Source organism: Notothenia rossii (genome assembly GCF_949606895.1).
Source record: "Notothenia rossii genome assembly, chromosome: 2".
NCBI classification, from domain to species: Eukaryota; Metazoa; Chordata; class Actinopteri; order Perciformes; family Nototheniidae; genus Notothenia; species Notothenia rossii.
In genome coordinates, this window is record NC_136904.1 from 19,934,255 (window position 1) to 19,953,502 (window position 19,248).

General features: G+C 41.6%; 1 protein-coding gene across 6 annotated transcripts in view; it reads right to left on the reverse strand.

The window, feature by feature from the left end:
• The window catches only part of syt7b (synaptotagmin VIIb), a 97,285-nt gene that overhangs the window by 34,660 nt on the left and 43,377 nt on the right, over positions 1 to 19,248 (reverse strand). For all 6 annotated transcript variants that reach the window (XM_079667271.1, XM_079667272.1, XM_079667269.1 and 3 more), the window contains exon 2: positions 7,108 to 7,211. In XM_079667271.1, coding sequence (XP_079523397.1) covers positions 7,108 to 7,211 — 104 coding nt within the window. The remainder of the gene's footprint in view (positions 1 to 7,107; positions 7,212 to 19,248) is intronic.

The following is a 19,248-nucleotide window of genomic DNA, read 5'->3' on the forward strand; positions in this document are numbered from 1 at the left end:
TTGTAAAAATATGATAAACGAGGGAAGAGCAGCAATTGGTCTGATGCCAGGGCCTACTTCTGAGGATCAAATCATGACGAGGGACCACTTAACTTCAATCAGATGCTAAAACAAAGAGGTCCTCACACACGAACAATGAAAATGTACATGCTTTTTACACAATGCACCATTCTAGGCCGTACATCAGACACAGTAATACTCTGTGATACAAACTGTATCCAAGCAGGATTTGTACTGTATAAATGTAATGAAAATGTAAATCTCAATGACATACAAAACTAAATATGTGTTAAATTCAATGAAATGTAGAGCCCTCTCATCAATGGTTGGAAAAAAGCTGCCATTAAATCGGGTATTACCACTGTTAAGGCTGGAGTTATATTCATATTTATGCGTTAGGGGGTTAAAGCATAGCTACAGTTCCTAGAGATGCTGTAGCTACATCCCTGCAGCTGTTGTACTCCTAAAAAATGTAACTACATGTCAGTACTAAAGCAGCTACGGTGATGCACCTTTAAGGCCAAAAGAACAGTGTTTGGTGAGCTTGGGCTGCTTGTGTTTTCTCCTATAAGTCTCCTATGCCGCAGGAGATTGTGTAGACCTCATTAAAGAAGTAGAAGAGGTAGTCTTCTTCTTTTCAGTATAACACATACAGCAAATCAATCTCTCAAATGCAAATCTTCTGCTTACAACAATTGTTGCTCTCCATCACAGTGAAAAACACGATTTCAACATAATTACTGCGGGGTGTAGAATTGCAGGAATGACCCAGCCTTCATTTACGATACATCCATCTATAGAGTAGTACTGCGCTGTTGTTATCAACGGGTCAAATCTTACACTGAACTACATATCACAATGCCGTGGCCACGATAGTAAAACTAAAACACACCGAACAAGATATAGATAACTTTACAGATAGTATTCTCCCCAAAGCAGACAATACCAAACTCTGAACCTGAGGAACAGGGTCATTTGGAAGAGGAAATAGGAAGCATGCAAATTGTATACATTGCTTTTGCAGTCTGGTATACAGCCTATTTGACTCACTCTGTGCACAGTGTTACCACATAACGGATAGTGCTTTCAGCAGAGCAATATACACTAGTTACAGTTATTGAGCTTTACGTTTTATTGAACTCTACATTTATTCTACTCTTGAGGGTGATAACACCGAGCTCTCTTCAGCTGAGTCACAGAGACCCTCTACTCTTACATAATATGTTCCATTGTAACCTCAGCCAGGCAACAAGGACATAAAGAGCACATATGCCGTTAAAGCTACTAAATAGAGTGGTGCAGGGATGATGTATTTTTGTAGGCCGACGCGGAAGTAAGCTGCGCATGGGTTCCCTCGACAAAAAAGCAATGTGATTCCTCCATATAATTTTGGAATATTGTAAAAAATAAGATCTGTGGCAAACGAACATGTTTGATAAATGCAAGTCTTGTTCAGCCGGATAATATCCACATGTCTACCCTAATTTTTTTTATCATAAATCTAATCGCCAGAAGTAAAATGCTAACGTTATGCTATAAACGAACTACAGCAGGGTCACAAGACTTCAACGTCACGCCAACTTAAGATCGAGATTCAAAAATGCACATTACACATTTTACAAGTTGAGGCGTTTGTTTTAACAGTTTGCAAGAGCGCAGCCGCAGGTACTTGCTTTCAAGCAGAACAGGGCAAACAAACTTAGCGGGAGTGTTTACGTGTTCGGCGTAATGACGGACAACGGCCTCGACAACTTCTGTAGTCCTATTCAGCCACTTGTTAACAACCATCGTTTTTCAGACAAGTAAACTCTTCAAGAATCACCAGTAGGGTCACTGCTGATGTATTTAATGTCGTAGAACCAAACGTGATCCGTCTCTTGAATTTCTGTCAACCACAGACCTTATTTCCAGCTATTTTCCAAAATCTATGGATAAATCCCATTGGCTCTGAGACGAGGGAACCGGTAGTGGTAAAATGCTAACTCACTTCCGGGTTTTAGGACTTGATCCTGCACCACTCTACTGAAAAGACAGTTCATTTTCTCAAAGTGTTTTAATCATATTCTAGGAAACCTCACTTTGGACTTGATAATGTTTGGAGAGCTCAGCTATATTACCATCTGTTGCTTTAGATAATTATCATCAACTTGACTAAGTTTTAATCTAATCCCATATGCCATATTTTGACAAAATATGCAGTACCTTGACTCCTCCATATTAGTTATTAAGAAAACTGCAAAATAGTCAAGGACTGTTCCGAGTATGCGCCTGGAAGACAAACTACAGTATAGGAACTTTTTAATGAGTTTTACACTATTTTAAAGTCTTGCAGAAGAGAAACAATTGTTGTTGTATTTCTGCTCATCAATCTTACCCCTTTACTCTTCCTGAAAATGGATGTCAACACACTCTACAGAAGCGGCTACAAATAAGATCTTGCAAAGAGTTCAAAAGAAGAGGACAGGAGAAGGCATGATGATGCTAAATAATTGATTAAATCTGCCATTAAATGTTAATTGTGAATATTTAAAGGACCCAAGAAGAAGAAGAAGAAGAAGAAGAAGAAGAAGAAGAAGAAAGAAACCCTGTTTTTTTATTAATGGTCTTATACAAGGTTCCTGTTCTTCTGTCTGCTACCAGTATCTGCTGGTGTGTACACGACACAGGTGGCCATTTTATAGTGCAGAGTCCTCAGTTCACCTGACCTGCATGTCTTGGGACTGCAGGAAGCTGGAGAAACCATTACAGGGAGAATATGCTTGTTTAAAGCCCCAGCTGAGCGGCCACTGGATTCAAACTGAGGAGGCACGGGGTGTTGTGTGATGGTTCTAACCTATGCAGCCATGTGGGAGACAACAGTACAGTAAGTCTCAAAACAAGGACACTGACATCATCATTTGCTAAACTGGATTTCTGCTCCTTACATTATTTATGTTAGTGGAAAATATTCACAGACCTGACGCTGTGTTCAGATTCGCTAATGAAAAAGAATAAAACCAATCATGGTCACTTCATTATGACACCTTATAAAAATAAGAGTGTAAACCATGTTATACAAATGAGATCTTTACAGGTGCCTTGACCAAACCAAAAAAAAGCTACATAAAAATCAGGTGTAGTTTATAGTTTTCGAACACCTTAACAGATAAAACAGGTCAATAGTCAGAGTTGTTCCCCATGACAACGATTTTTTCCCAATAGAGACAATCGTCCTAATTTACATGGCGTATATCTGACAAGCAATATTTGCTTCTTTGCTTCAAAATAGGCTTTGTTCACGTTTTCCATTTTCGTTTATTTCTGATCAAGCAAGTCTGTTGTTAAGGTTTGTTAACGTTTAAACAAAAACTAAAAAGGGTTATCATTAATTTCACCAACAGGAACACATACAGACAGAAGTTTGTCTTAGGCGTTTCATTTAACTACAATTGGTGATTTGTTTTCTGACGAGCCCCTTTGTGCTTGTTCCCGACTTCATTTTCAGCTCCTGCCCTTCTAATTTAAAAAAGACTTGCATTCCTGAAAATGGAAAACAAATATTTATTTCTGATGCTGGTGTTGTTACGTGACTGACTTTCTTATGAGAACTTGATTGAGGATTTCTTTGTATTTTGTAGTTTGGAATGTGTTGCTCAATTTTAAACACGATGATGAATGCAATGCTAAATAGGATTTTAAGCATCCTGGAGGCTTTCAGACACAGCAGCACGCTGAATGTTTATCTGAATGCAGCTTTCAGTGTCCAATACACAGCAGCCTCATTATTATTCTACTGTATCTCTCTATAATGCATCCACAATACACTCTATTATTTATCATGTCACATCTCGTGTGTCCAGCTCGGCACAAACATTTTCAAAAAGAGAGAGAAGCTTTAGGCCTGACTTAATCTGTACCTATACTCCACCACTACACTGTAAACAAACACATATTGTACAGTGAGTGCATACACACAGGACACAACAATATTAGATTCAGGGACTCGGGAGAAGGTAGATTTCTAGCAGTGAAGAATATGCTATCGAGTGCAGCTCATCTATCATTAAACAGAATCATAATATCTTGAGGGAGGCTGGAGAGCAGAGTGTGGAGAAGTTACAATGTGGAGCGAGTGTGGGTGGATGTGAGAAACAGAAAGGAATATACAGGGAATAAGCAGGAGTAAGACGACGGAGCAGAAGGGCAAGTGAGAGAACATTAAGAGGTTAGAGCAGATTTGAACAGCGCAGAATAAGAGGATGCCATAGGAACTTAAAGATGCCATATGACATGCACTGGAGTTGTAACAGGGTCAGAGCGGTGTGGTTCTGCTGTCATCATATTTCTCTCACACCTGGATTTTCAACAGCCACCAGCATCCCCTTCTCCTCCTGCCCTCCTGTCTGTTTGCCTTTCTGCCTCTGCTCTCCCTTCCCTCCTCTTCCCACTCTCCTCCCACTTCCACTCCCATGAAACAACCAATGGCATGAGACCAGTTCCAGACAGCTTTATCTCTGCTTGAGCGAGCGCTTTCATATTAATCTTTTTCTTTTTTTGGCTGGAAACATACTATTCATATTGATGTGATTCATCAGAGGCATACTTTAACAAACACACACAACACCTGACTGAAGCCTATCTCCAAGAAAAGATGTTATCCACGTTGATGTTCATTGATTCTTATTCAGGAGCTTCCACGCACCGACACAGATATCTGATATAAAAGTTTATTACTCACAAAGATAAAACATAGTCTTAAAAAGGTAGGTAATTCACTTCAGAAACACTTTTTGTTATATTCCATGGAATGCTCTTAAAATCCCGATAGCAATGAATACATTAACTGCTTTGACAATAAATACATCAAAAAATGTAATCTGTGGAAGCCGTGGTACTGTAAAAAGCACGACCAATCATTTTAGCCGGTCCGGCTAAAATAACTGGATGGCCTACCTGCCTGTCAGCCTTCCATCTGTGCACAAACTTATCTCGTGCCGTCATTGGTCATGTGCGCGTCCGTGTGTGTTGGAGGAGGAGCTCTGTCAGGAAGTCTGAAGGAAGGGGCAGATTTTTTTCGGCTGCGTACTTTCAAATTCTAGCGCACGCCAGCTGGTTTCTCCATTCTTACCTACCCTACCTTTAATATGTGTTCCTGCTGTTGTTGGGGAACAGAGTCAGAGTCACACTCTCACATTCTCCGAGGGCCCCCGAAGTGTGATAATACATTTGATATTTTTGGGTTTCCCACTATTGGTTGGACAGAATAAGATGCAAATCAGAACAAATCAAGCAATATGAAAACTGCCAGCTCAGGCTCAGGTTGGGAAATCATCATGAACATTTCTTTACTATTTTACAGGCTAAACTAATCAAGAAAATAATCGTGCACGGCAAAAATGATCATTAGTTCCTCATTACCGACTTAATTACAGACTTCTGCCATTGGGCTTGTTTTTTTTACCTGTTGGTGTATATTTATTCAAGCTTCAGGAGTGCAAGACACATAACAAACAAAAAACATAATAATAATAAATATGCAAGAGGAAAAAAAAGACAAGTACACAAAGGAAAGACTACAGAGGCAGCGGAGAGAGGAGAGGGACGACCGTAGAAAACCAAAACCTGTGACATTCTGACAAGGACATAGAGAAGATAAAGTGACAAAAGGACGAATCCAAACCAGACTATTCGGTATACAAGGAGGAGGGTGACACAAAAACAAAGACGGAGACATAGATAACATGAAGGCAAACAAAGATAAGAAATGGGCTTGATAGAGGTTCAGGAGGATCTGTTACTTCAAAGCAACGAAAGCTTCTTAGATTATAAGTAGCACTTAACATACTATTTAGGTCTAGCAGCATGAATGTTAGTTAGACTTGAAAATTAGGTAATTTAGCTTCTTTTCCGGTTTCTTTTGAAAAGCCCCGTTAATTCTCAGCCTATGTATGTTGATCCACTGCTGTGCTGCGGCGACTCTTCAAACCCAGAGACAGACAGAGATGAGAGAACGGGACCAAAGGGAAGCGAGTGGGAACAGAGCAGGACCGAGTGTGGGAAATGCCAACGGATCAAAATGTATAGGAGAAATTACAGCTGCTCCAGCAGCAGCCAATAGCTCAGAGTGATGCTCATTAGCATATGAATCATGAGCATGGCGCTTGAGGCTGGAGGCAAGCAGCCATGATGCACAAAGCTCAGAGCGCACAAAGCCATGTTTACGGAGAGCACTAAGGTCTCTGAACATGTTTGCTGTCATGGCCAAACATGACCATTTCCTGCGCTCCTTTGCCACAGAGCAAAGAAAGCAAAACTCTTTTTAACAATAACACATGGCACACTGTAGACCTTCAATTCAAGGTCACAGTGTAATCAAAAGAAAACCTCACTGCCCACACAACTGCGGTTCATATTCAATTAAATAGTTTTCAGAAATATGTTCCACTATAAATTGTAAGGTGGAGGAAGAAGGCTTTCATGAGAGCCATTATTTCTGCTCTCATTAGGCTGGGTATCGAACCGTAATACGTTTTTTATACACAACTGCAAAGTTTATGTGTTACACTGAGCATCGAAACCTTCAAAGTACCGAAGCTGAAATTGATTGTTTAATAACTATTTGATCCAACAGATCCGGATTGAAATCACATGTTTTCTCATTTTCAACACATTTATATTTGGGCAAAGTTTTAAATATAACATACAGACCATCGGGATACATGCAGATCCCAATTTTGTAAAGCCTAAGTGAACTCAAAAATATATTAATTAAAAAACCTCTGCATAATGGGTTGAGCTTGTTTATCACTAGTTAGAGTCAATCAAAAATACTGTTATTATTTTGTAAAAACGATTAAATAAAACAAAAGAATAAGAATGTTGTGTTAAAATGAAAAAAGCTAGGCTAAAAATGATTCATTAAAATTCATTAGCTCTTTATTGCAGCTGTGTTGTATGAAATACTTCTGTTCCTGTCCATCACATTCAAAACAGAAACAAGCTTGGTCATGCAAAATTCCCAAATGCCTTGTGGTTTACAACAGGGCCTTGGCTCATTTGAATAACTTTCTAAAAACCTTTCAAATAAATGTCAATATTTAGAAGTGAATAATGAGCAGTGTAACTTACCAGTTTCCTTTGACACCAGGTGCAGACGCCACATAGAGCCACCAGCCAAACGGCACATACTACAGATGCAACAGACACCAGGAACACACTGAGAGACACCGAGCCTGAGGGAGAGAGACACAGAGAGGAGGGTATTAGTGCATTTATTATAACACTTGCCCTGTTGGGTCTCCTGAGATTCAAAGTCGATGTTGGAGTATAAATACGTAGTGTGAGAAAACGCCCCGTTTCAGTGGAGAACGTACTGTATAATCATAACCATACATTGTAATGTGGCTTCCTTCCCCTCTCCATTCATCCTTGTCATTTGGCATCTGTCATCAGTAAGACACAAAGATAAATGTAACGGGAGTGGGATGGAAGTGACATGGAGGCACTGAAACTGCTTCATGCTCATGTTCCCTGCATGTATCAATAGGAGATGCGCACATGTCAGGAAGAGATAATATCATGGGGCCAGAAGCCATGCAATTACTAGCTTCCGTTTTCTCTCTTCTATCTTGTAAATCCTTCAGCAACTCTGTTCGCGTCTTGACAGATGAAAACTTCTTCCACAGCCTTCTATTCCTCATCTCTTAAGTCTTTCAATTACCGCCTCTCAACAATGCCGTTCATTCAGTTTCAGCCGCCTTGTCTGCCAAGTCATTCAAAATGCAAAAGCACGCTGGCAAAACACTATCTGCAAACATTGAGCTCATAACTCTGCTACATCCTTTTTCTCAACACAACAGGAGATCTTTTTTCTAAGCCTCTTTCTACGCGAAACATTTATCCCACTGCTGATTCTTTCCTTATCCCTTCATTTCACTTTCCATCTTTGCCTGAGCATGTAAAACATTTATACGATTCTTTCCATGCCAACATCAGAAGAAGTGGATTAGCTAAGCCAATTTAATCATCCTGATCCACCTTCTTTCTACACATGTTATAAGCTTCCTTTCTACGTCTCTTTCAGCTGCATTATGCACCTTTTCAACAAAGTGAGTCTGTTATTATTTAGTAACATTAGTATTCCTACAAGTCATCACTAATAACAAAACAAAGGTCACTAAACCTTTCTAAAAGCTCAGGGGGCTTTTTCAAGTTTCAAGTTGTACAAATGCAAGCATACCAATTATTACAGGGCATTATTGAGTTGGGTTAAAACAGTGTTCACTTGGAGGCTCTCTGGTTTGTCGCATGGCCGCCCATCTCTCTTTTTCCCATACTTTTATTTCTACCTACTTTAAAGTATTAAGTATTAAGGGATTCAATGCCCAACAATGCTTGAGGGAAAAATCAGTGCCAACTTCAGTTTAGTTCTTTAGTTTAAAAAAAAAAAGGGAACAAAGGATATCAGAAGAATGTTACTTGAATAAAAGTTTCAAATGAACTGCCTGAGGCACATGGCATTGAATACATATACTTGGAGGGCTGTTTAGAAATTGATTTTGTTGTTGTTGTTGTTGTTGTTGTTCACAAAGATAATTAACCGCAAGGCTGCCGGGTACAACCTTATATTGAATCTGTCCTTGTATGTCTCCAACAGGCTCATCCAGCTTACATTTATGGAAGGTTTTTATCCTTGCATTTAGCCGTTTGAATTCCTCCACTTATTAAAGTGTCAGCTCCTCTTTACCAACCAGCCTCACCCAAATTAAATTATATTTGCCCGTTAAATCAGGTATCTATTTTTAAATGGTGAGTTATTAGACATGGCAGAATATGGTGTTGGTTTGATTATAGGGTTCAATTTGTTCTCGCTCTGAGCCTTTCAGTCTGACAGCAGAGAAAGTGTTACGGTAACATCACTTTCAAAAGCGTTTTAATGCTTTACAGATAAGTGTTCTCAATCTCACGGGTGTTTCCTTGACAATTTGGAGCAACACAGAGAAAAAACTGAAAGTAATGTTGAAACACAGCTAAAGACGCTGAAATACACACTGCAGCTGGAGAGAACAAAAGCAGGCGGAAAGAACAATGACTTTCCTTTTCAAATGGCCAGACCTATGTTTGTGGACACAGAGCTCACTTGGTATCAGCAGGGGGACACTATCATTTTCCATAAGCAAATCAAAAATGATAAAACATTATGTAATAACGAAGTTTAACAAGGCAGTCATGATTGTCACTGTTCAGTTCATTGGTTCAAGTGGAAGATGTTTTGTTATATGAACGTGATAGATTAGCTGCTCGACACGTGTTTGTTGCACAAGTCATTTCAAAATGAACTCCAGGACCTACATTATGAAGTTACCAATTCAACCAATCCTAGGCAATAATACTTATAATAAAACCAAATTTGCTACTGAAAAATCAGCTGCACAATCTTACAGCCTCAACATCCAATTGAGAATGTATATTTTCTGGAACAGTCACAAGTTGCAGCTCTACATTTCAGCACCATGGACAGGGTCCCTCCCCACTGGCCCTTTACCCGCAGGCTAAATTGAGACCTGATGGACAAACTGGCCTGAGCTGCTACAAATAAAGCTAACGCCAGGCATGATTGTTTTGTACTTTAGGTTGTATTCAACTGGAAGAATGAGTTTGTATCTCCCTCATTTTGCCTTCTTTGGATCATGTTCCCAGTTTCTGTCCCATAGATATTCCATTGACAGTACATATGGGGTAATCTGGGTGCACTTAGAGATCTGAATACACAGTTGTAGATTCTCATTCACATTCCCAAATTGCACAAAGAGATAGGATGCACTTACTAAACTCTCACCAAACAAATTTGCAAGAGTAACGCTCCAATTCCTACAGAGAAACCTCATTTAGAGTCACATCTTTTAACCCTGCTCTGTGGTTCAGCTCTCACTTTACTACAACAACATTCACAACAAACATTTTTTTTTTCTTAGCTGCTAGCCCCACAAGGAATATGTATGTAGCATAACTTGAGAAAAAGATCAATGCGAAGGAGTGAGCTCATAAACTCAAAATCCACTACTCCCTCTCACAAAATGAATATCTGTTGCATTAAACTGGCCTCATAATATTATCATTATGCACCAGCACTTGAGCTTTTAAAGTACTTTTAAAATGTTATTAGAAACATTACATAACTGGGTTTCTATGCGTCTTACTCATATCTGTATTTGTAGTGAACATATACATAAAATATAGTACGAGCAAATTCAGTTCGATGGCAAAGCTCCACACCAAAGCGAAGCAGCAAATGGACACATAAATGTTAACAATTCATGACAGAGCATGGAGCTCAGTGAACCAAAATGACCTCTGTGTCGAGCAACTGCTCCTCCACTTTAAAGAGAGCCAGCTGAGGTGGTTCGGCCACCTGGGACGAACCCCTCTCTTTGGAGTTACTGTGGCTTCCACTGCCTGCAGGGTGGCCACGGGACAGGATGGACATCTGGCTGCAGGAAGCTGCTCCTCCACTAGCTGTGTTGGAACTGAATAAGATGTAATCTAGATCAATCAAGCAGCTGATGGCTGACATTAGATGTCACTCATCAGCCTCATCACTGTTGCTTCAGTTTAGCTGCAGTGGGCTTTGATTTGTTGGTGGTTTTAGATTCTACTTCAGTGATCATGAATTCAAATGTTCACTAAGATACTGATGTTTTTTCCAAAGATTGTATCGGAATTTACAAAATAACTTAGTTAGTTATTCTGTTCAGTATAAACACAAATACATATTACACACACACCAACAAGCACTCAAGGTCCACTTCATAGTTTTTGACACAATTTTCAGCCAAATCACATTTGCTCAGCTGTCATTGAGATTCAAAAATCAGAGGCCCCTCTAGGATTTCATCCACAGCTTGTCTCAAGCATGTTGGTTTAAAGTTCCCACTATACGGATCTATTGATTCTGAATTATAATGTGTCTGCTCTGAGATCTGTGATGAAAATGGTCTTGATAACAAAATAATGAGGATGATGATAATAACATTAATAAAGAGTAGTTGACATGCTCTACTGCTGCTATGATGTAATGTCAGCTCGCGAAAGGTTAAATAAATGAGGATTCAATTACCTCCAGGTTCAGCACCCACTGTGCTGTGTTTGGTATCACACTGGGCACCTCCCATGGCTCCCAGTGTAAACAAGAGACTCTTCAGTACTGCTTCATTCACTCAAACTTTCTCCCTCTCTCGTACTTGTTCACTCTCAGTTATGTACTTTACAGTAACCGCATGAAGTCTAAGATCATTAAGTTAATAATCCCTAAACGTAATGCATACACACATTTATATTTAATTACAGGAAGTAGTGTGCGATCTCTATATGTTCATATTAATTAAGTTATTCTTGTCGACCACCTTCCTACTTGCAGACTCTTTGCCAACATGCCATTGCTTTCCCTTGTGGTAATTATATAATTTATAAGACAATTGATTAGAACTTCTCATTAGAAAAATAACCTTAAAAACTGTTTCTCTCTTTCTTTCTCTCTACTTGCAGCACTCTCTCTCCCCCACAGTCACAGCATAGTCTTCAAAATTATTCAGCAATTCACAACAAATGATTGAACACTGAATTCCTAATGAAGGTATATATTCACTAGGAGTTTATTTTAAACTGAGATTGGTAATTTTTATTTCTCTTTCTCAACATAATGATGGGTGACTGATGAAAATCTAACTGATAAATCATTGTGTGACGGGGCTCTAATTGTCCGTTCGAAACATGGCTTAGTCGGTTGTTTTAAGCTCAAAAAAACTTTATTTACAGCAGCCAAAAAAATAAACAGCGAACCAGCACAACTGAAACAACAAAATAAAAGTCCCCAAAACAGGCCGTCCATCACTCATTCAGAGTAAACATGCTCAGGTGTTGCCTTCTCTGCAACAAACTCCCAAACATGTCCCAGCTGTTGCCTTTACTGCAACATTCTTCCGAGTGATATCTCCAGGGCCAAACCCCGTCCCTTTTGAGCCCATAGCCCCTCCCACAGGCTTACAGTCAACAGGTGACGCAACTACCTCAAAACCACATTGTCAACATAAAAAATCCGACCCAAACATAAACAGGTTAACCACCTCTTAACATAGCCTAATCATTTAACAAATTAACAAACGCACAATAAATAATAAATTGCATGGTTCATAGGAAGAGAGCAGGAAATGTTTGGTGTGTGTGTGTGTGTGTGTGTGTGTGTGTGTGTGTGTGTGTGTGTGTGTGTGTGTGTGTGTGTGTGTGTGTGTGTGTGTGTGTGTGTGTGTGTGTGTGTGTGTGTGTGTGTGTGTCGGCTGTCAGTGGCGGAGTCAGTCACTCATGTGATCTGCTCCGTCACACATTGTTATAGACTTTTACGTTAAAGTGTAACATAATGTACTGAAGTTATTACTAGCTTCACTCCAGTTTGATATTTTGAGTAGTTATTTGAACTCAGCTGGGATCAAATTGTTTACCTTTTCCCAGTCGCCAGATGTGCCACAAAAATATCACTCTTCTGTGTGGCGTTGTTAGGTGTAAAAAGATTATTGGGGAACGACTTGATTGGCAAACGCAAAACTATAGGTTACTTACGTAACCCCAGTTCTCAGAGTAACATGTAGTGAGATGTCTCACTATAGGATGCGCCTCATCGCGGAGCAAACATAAGCATCAATCTCATTACGCCAATCCTGATTGGCTGGTGATCTTGACGTCAGCGTCAGGGAATCCACCCACCCTATAAGTAGCATGCGCCACGTCGCAGCGTCATTCAAAATAAGCACCTCTTCTCGCTTCACCTTAGCAAGGAGGGCTGTCTGGTGAGACATCTCACTTCATGTTACTCTGAGAACTGGGGTTACGTAAGTAACCTATAGTTCTCATTCATAACACTCCGTTCGATGTCTCACTATGGGATATTGAAGCTCCCGTATTGCCAGATAAGCTTATCTCGAAAATCACCAAACCAACCAGAACTTAACAGGTAGAGCTCTGACTCAACACGGGGCCCAGCACTGCGCGGGCCACACTAGGAGCAGAGACGTCTAGCCTGTAAAAGCGGACAAAAGTGAGCGGCGAGGACCAGCTCGCCGCTGCACAAATGTCTTGGATGGAAACACCCTTGAACAAAGCCCAGGATGTAGCAAGACCACGAGTCGAATGAGCACGCAGACCCGTAGGTGCCTGCAAACCCTGACTCGTATAGGCCAAAGCAATCGCTTCCACAATCCAGTGGGAGAGCTGTTGCTTGGTAACGGGCTTGCCCTTCTGAGGGTTAGCCCAGGATATGAAGAGTTGGTCACTACAACGAAACTCTTTTGACCTGTCCATATAAGTGCGTAAAGCACGAACTGGACACAGCAAATTCGGCCGCTGTTCCCCGGAGGAACACAACGGCGGAGGAAATGCCTCAATGTCAATTGGGGTACATGAACCAACCACCTTAGGTATAAAGGCAGGGTTGGGCTTCAGCAACACTCTCGTTTGCCCTGGGGCAAACTGAGTGCACAAAGGATGTACAGAGAGAACATGAATATCACTGACTCGCTTGGCAGATGCCAAGGCCAGTAACAGCACTGTCTTCAGTGACAGGTGCTTCATGTCAGCTCCTTCCAGGGGTTCAAATGGGGTTCGAGTGAGCCCATCTAAAATCACTGTCAAGTCCCATAAGGGCACCAGTGACCTGGAAACAGGGAGGAGCCTGCGAGCTCCCTTCATAAAACGGCAGACCAAAGGATGTTGGCTAGCCGTCTTACCCTCAAAGCCCACATGGCATGCAGCAATAGCAGCCAGGTATACTTTGATCGTAGAAAAAGCTCTGTGTTTATCAATCAGGTCCTGTAGAAATAATCAAATCACCCCAACAGGACATTGAAAAGAGGTGTGCCCTTTTTGAAGGCCTCATTCCTCAAACACCCTCCACTTACAGTCATAGAGAGACCTGATGGAGGAAGCTCTTGCACTCTGAATAGTGTTTATCACCTTCTGCGGGAGCCCCACTGCATTCAGATTGTACCACTCACGGGCCAGGCCCATAGGGTAGCGTGGGGTTCCTGCTTGGTGTCGGAGCCAGCCTCGGTTGGAGGTGGGCTGCCACCAGCGGTTCCATGGGCGGTATGCGGAGCAGGCAGAGCCTCTCCATACCGTCACAGTCCAGGGAGGAGGCACCCTGGATTGGGGCCTTATTACTGAAGGGCCGGTCTCTCCACGAGACCGACACCTCGTCCAGCATCTCCGGGAAGACTGGAAGGAGCTGCCTCTTTGTCCTCGCTGCTTGGGGCAAAGTCTTCCCCTCATAGCGAGACCTGGAGGTCTCCTTGGCCATTTCAGGCCATGGGATGTCCAGCCTGGACGCGGCGCGTTGACACACGGCCTGCAGGTCCATGCTCAGACAGGGCGAAGCTGGTGCGCTATCGCCCGGGAGAGCAGCCATCGCTCCCGGCTTTGCAGCTGAACGCACGAAGACATAATCTTCTTGCTCATCCGAGTCGGACAGGAGGAACTCAGAGGCATCCTCTTCGTCCTCCATATATTCCAACTCCAGGACATCCTCCGCGGGCGGGACCATGGTGAGGTCCAGCCGGGAGCCCCAGCTTGGTATAGCGCGGGGCTCCGCTCTCGCGTCTCTTGCCGCCACCGGGTCCCAGCCTGACACGGCCTGGGACTCTGGTTCTGCAGCTGCCGCTGTTGGTGAGCCCCAGACCGACAGTGCGGGGCTCAATCTCTGCGGCGGCCGCCCCCGTGTCTTGTTTGCCAGCCGGCGAATCAGCGGACATGAGGGGGTCCTGTCCCGACAAGTTAGCTTTGCGTGCTAGCCGTTGGCGGAGGCTCTTGATGGTGAAGCGGGCACAATACTCGCTCGAGCCGGGGTTGTCGATAGCCTCCTGGGCTTTGGGTTCAGTCTGTGGACTGTTAAGCTAGCCCGGCTACTGATATGTCGAGATGTGCTCTGAAGCGAGAAGAGGTGTTTGAATGACGCTGCGACGTGGCGCAAGCTACTTACAGGGTGGGTGGATTCCCTGACGCTGACGTCAAGATCACCAGCCAATCAGGATTGGCGTAATGAAATTGATGCTTCTGTTTGCTCCGCGATGAGGCGCATCCCATAGTGAGACATCGAACGAAGTGTTATGAATGAGAACTAGCTAATGTCACAGGATGCGGTATTTCTCATTTCCCACGTAGTTAAACACAGTGATACGAATTGGACTGAGAACGTCAGCCCTGTTTGTTTGTGCATTGTATCAGTTTGGGTTATTATTGTTACCTCTGTCGAGCAAACACAGTTTCATGGCGTTATCTTGTTGCTTCCTGTTTGTAGTCCTCTTCTATGACAAGCTATGGTTAGCTTAGCGTTAGCCATGTTGTTCCTGGAGTGTCACTCCGCCTTACATCTGATAACTTTTTATCAGCGGTTTAAGTTTTCTTCGAAATACAAACTTGAGTTTTCGAAGATAATTCACACAGTTTATGGCGACTACATTAACTGTCTCCGTGAGGAAAAGCGCAGACTGCCAACTAACGAAATAAGATGACACTGTGCTGTGGCAACAGGCAATTAGCTGCACGTGCCACGTGCCATGATCCACTTTGGGCATGCGCACACTGAAAGCAATTGTGAGCATAGCGCTTTGCCTTTTGTGTCCCATTATACAGTTACATAAACAGATGTAATCAGATTACTGGTACATTTAAACCAAATGGGGATTACTTGTAGGATTGAGCATTTCATGTTTTGTGTAAAAGAAGCAGATTTTGTTTCTGTTTGTAAGCTCTAATGTTCTTGTACAGGTAACTAGTAATTTTTACATTTTGTAACCCTCTCATGTTAAATCTTTAACTGTGAAAAGTGGCTGCAGAGTTAACCATCCTACAGTGTGACAGGGATAGCAGGTGCCAAAGATAGTTCAAGTTGAAAAACATGATTGCTCTGATCTATTTTTCATCTATTTGTAAACCCTCCCAAACTTGTTGGTTGCCATGCTATCCTGTGTGCTGGTGTGTACAGGGGAAGCAGGCTGTGTGTAGCGGATCCAACAGACTGAACAAATTGATCCACAGGGTCAGTGCTGGTGTGGGGGGCTGGACTCTCTGAAGGCCCTGTCGGAGAGGAGGGTACTGTTCATGGGATTTTATCTTTTAATGGACATTTTCCTTTAACTTGCTATGTTCATTTAATGCTTTTTTTCAAATTGTCTAATTTCCGCCCATCTTGACAGTGAAATTAAAACACAATTTAAATTAATATATCCAATTGTAGAATAATGATAAATAACATAAGCATCTCTGGATTTTGATGTCACACATTTATCCAGAATTATTTTAATTTCTTAGTTACTCAGTAGTAGCACTAAAGAAAACCTTTGTTATGCTGCCAGCAGGTGGCACTGATGCAAAATTCTTATTCATCACACTGTGATGTCATGGCCATTTATGCTGATCATAATTCCATTGTTGACGTCTCCTAGAATATATTTATATTGTGCAATTTTCCAAACTCACATTGGTTTCTCATACAGCATCTCTATAGTATGTGAATTCACTCTCTGTCCTACATGGCTTGTTGGAGCTCCTGCCCCTCCCCCCCCCCCTCTCTGTGAGCCCACTGTGCTCTGATTGGTCAGCTCGCCTACTCTGTTCTGATGAGTCCACCACCGTTACAGCAGAACATCAGTGATTATGTGTTACAATGGCGTTTGTTAGCAACCAGAAAATGACACCAGTAAGGACAAACACACAGTGAGTGTGAGCTGGGTTCATTTCCTGCTTGCTGCGGGAAGGGGGGGGGGGGTGCTGAGGGGGCTGCAGCACCCCCATCTGCGAGGCTCATCTAGCACCCGCACCCCTGTATTTATGAAACCAGAAAAAGACAACAAGGATGAGAGCTCCCTCTTGCTATATCTGAGAAAAAGTCTAGAAAAAAAGGTTTTCTTTTAAATGTCAAACTATTTTTAAAAAAGTACTGGTTTGATATTGCCTTTTTTGCATAACCCAGCAGTTAAATTGCTGAGTATGTACTGATAGGAAGGGTGGCCAAGATGAAGTTGTAAAACACTTTAAGGAGAGGCTCAAGCAGGCTCACCTTTTCTCTCAAACACTTCCCACTCGGTCCTTCCTAATTCAGTTCATGCTCTCTTCTCTTGTTGGGCACGAGCATCTCTCTCTGTTGAATGTGGCCCTTGCTCTCCCTGCGTCTCCTCTCTCCCACCTGCTGTGCTTATCTGTTTGTGTTCTGTTCAATCGACCCCTGGTGTTAGCGACTGGCACGACACAGAGAATAAGCACTATTAGTCACCAGAGACCTCCAGAGGAGCATCTCACACTGTAGGTCGGAACAACATGGAGAGGGCCACCACCACGGGAGCTGACCCTTGACTGGCACAACAGACGCACTGCCAGCAGGGTGCGACCAGTGGGAGGAACATAGGCTTCCAATTATAGACCAAACCAAAGGGGAATGAAGAAAAGAGAAAAGGCTTGACTCTTTTTAAAAGACCACTATTTCAAAGCTCAGCGTGGCTTCAAGAGTATTTTTTTGTACTGCTCGTTGCATGAATTAAAACACGAAGATTAAACGGTTGATTCTGAAAATTACATTAGTAACTCCCCATGAAGTATCAATGGAAAAGAGTGAAATAGAGGGAAGAAGCTGTGAGAAGTTTGGCAGGTAGTGAGCACAGCCGGTTCAATCTTGAAAACCCAGCAGGTGTGTGTTTGTCTTACACCTGACTTCCTCCTTGGCTTGAGAAGATTAGTCAGTAAGCATTTATTTGGGCCTTTAATTATATAACACATATGCTCCTTGAGTTGGCTACATTTATTGTTCAACTAGATGCATTTGATCAAACAAATCTACTATTTGGTTATACATCATTTTACTCCCCCTGGGACACTCTCACTCCTTGTCCAAAAGCTCTGGTTGCCTGGGGGCGCTCTATTCTTTCCACGGATTTCCCTCAAAGAACAGCCTGAAACATGACATTTTACAAGTAATGGAGAAAAAAAAAACTTTTTAAAAAAAACTTTAAAGAAAGACTTTAGTCAGGATAACTGACTCACCGTATACGGATTGTAAGGCCTCAGGTTGTTATATGATATGCTGCTCAGTCTGGATATTGGACATTTTGAAAATGTTCAATGTACAATTCATGTATAGTTTGTGTGACACTTTAAGGTTATTAGTGAGCTTAAAACATTAAAACTGCTGGTGTACTATAGGTAATGGCTAAATTGGCCTACTGTGGTTCAAGCACTGTGCCATATTTTTTATTGTATTTTTATATTCGAATAAGCCTGTATGGGACATATGGGGAGCCAAATCAAAATGGCTTGATGACTCCCATGTTTTCTGACCGCCTCAGTCCAAAGGAAACTAACTTGTTTGTCTATTGGGTTAGTAGACACTCAAGATACCCACATTTATGTTCACAAGCACAGAAAAAGTGAGTTTTTATAGATTACCCAATGTTAAGCTTGTGTTAAAACTTTCACTTAAAGCTGGGTCTGGTTCCAGTTTCAGGCAAACCCTTGTGCAGTTTCCTTTTGATGTGAAAACAAGTAGACCAACCACAGAACATTGTGATAATAAATATATAAATGTGTAAGCACATTTTTAAGAACTAGAAACCTTTTTTTTTAATCTGGGGATTATGAACTGTCAAGAAGATTTTGTTTCAGCAGTATAGCATTATAATCATATGCACAAATATCTGGTAACCATAGCAACATGCATACATGTCAACAAGATGCTGAGATTTCTGTGTTTCTTCAGAAAGAGGTTTTAAAACAAAGATCTGCCACTCTGCCGATATTTGAGCTAAATATTTGAAAAATTGTATCCACTCGTAATATTACAGTACAGTTTAAAATAAAAGTGGAAAATCCACAGTCCTCGTTTTGAGCAAATATGTATTCAACGGTTTATGTGGAGGTAATATGAGGTTAACCTGTCCTTCCAGTGGGTATCTTTTTAGTATAGAGTTTCCTATTTGTGTTTCCCTGTTGAGCTGCAGCGAACAAATAGTAATTAAAAGGATAACAATTGTGAAACTTTAGATGGAAAATATCCCCCTAATTGGTCTATCTCAGACCGCTGAAGTCTTATATCAACTATATATAAATAATATTTAGAATCATATTTTGCGCAGAAAAACACACAATTCTGTCTCCCATCACTTACAATCAAAACTTGTCTCAATGTACACACAGTACTGCACAACACTTTTTCATGCCAAAGCCTAACCAAACCTT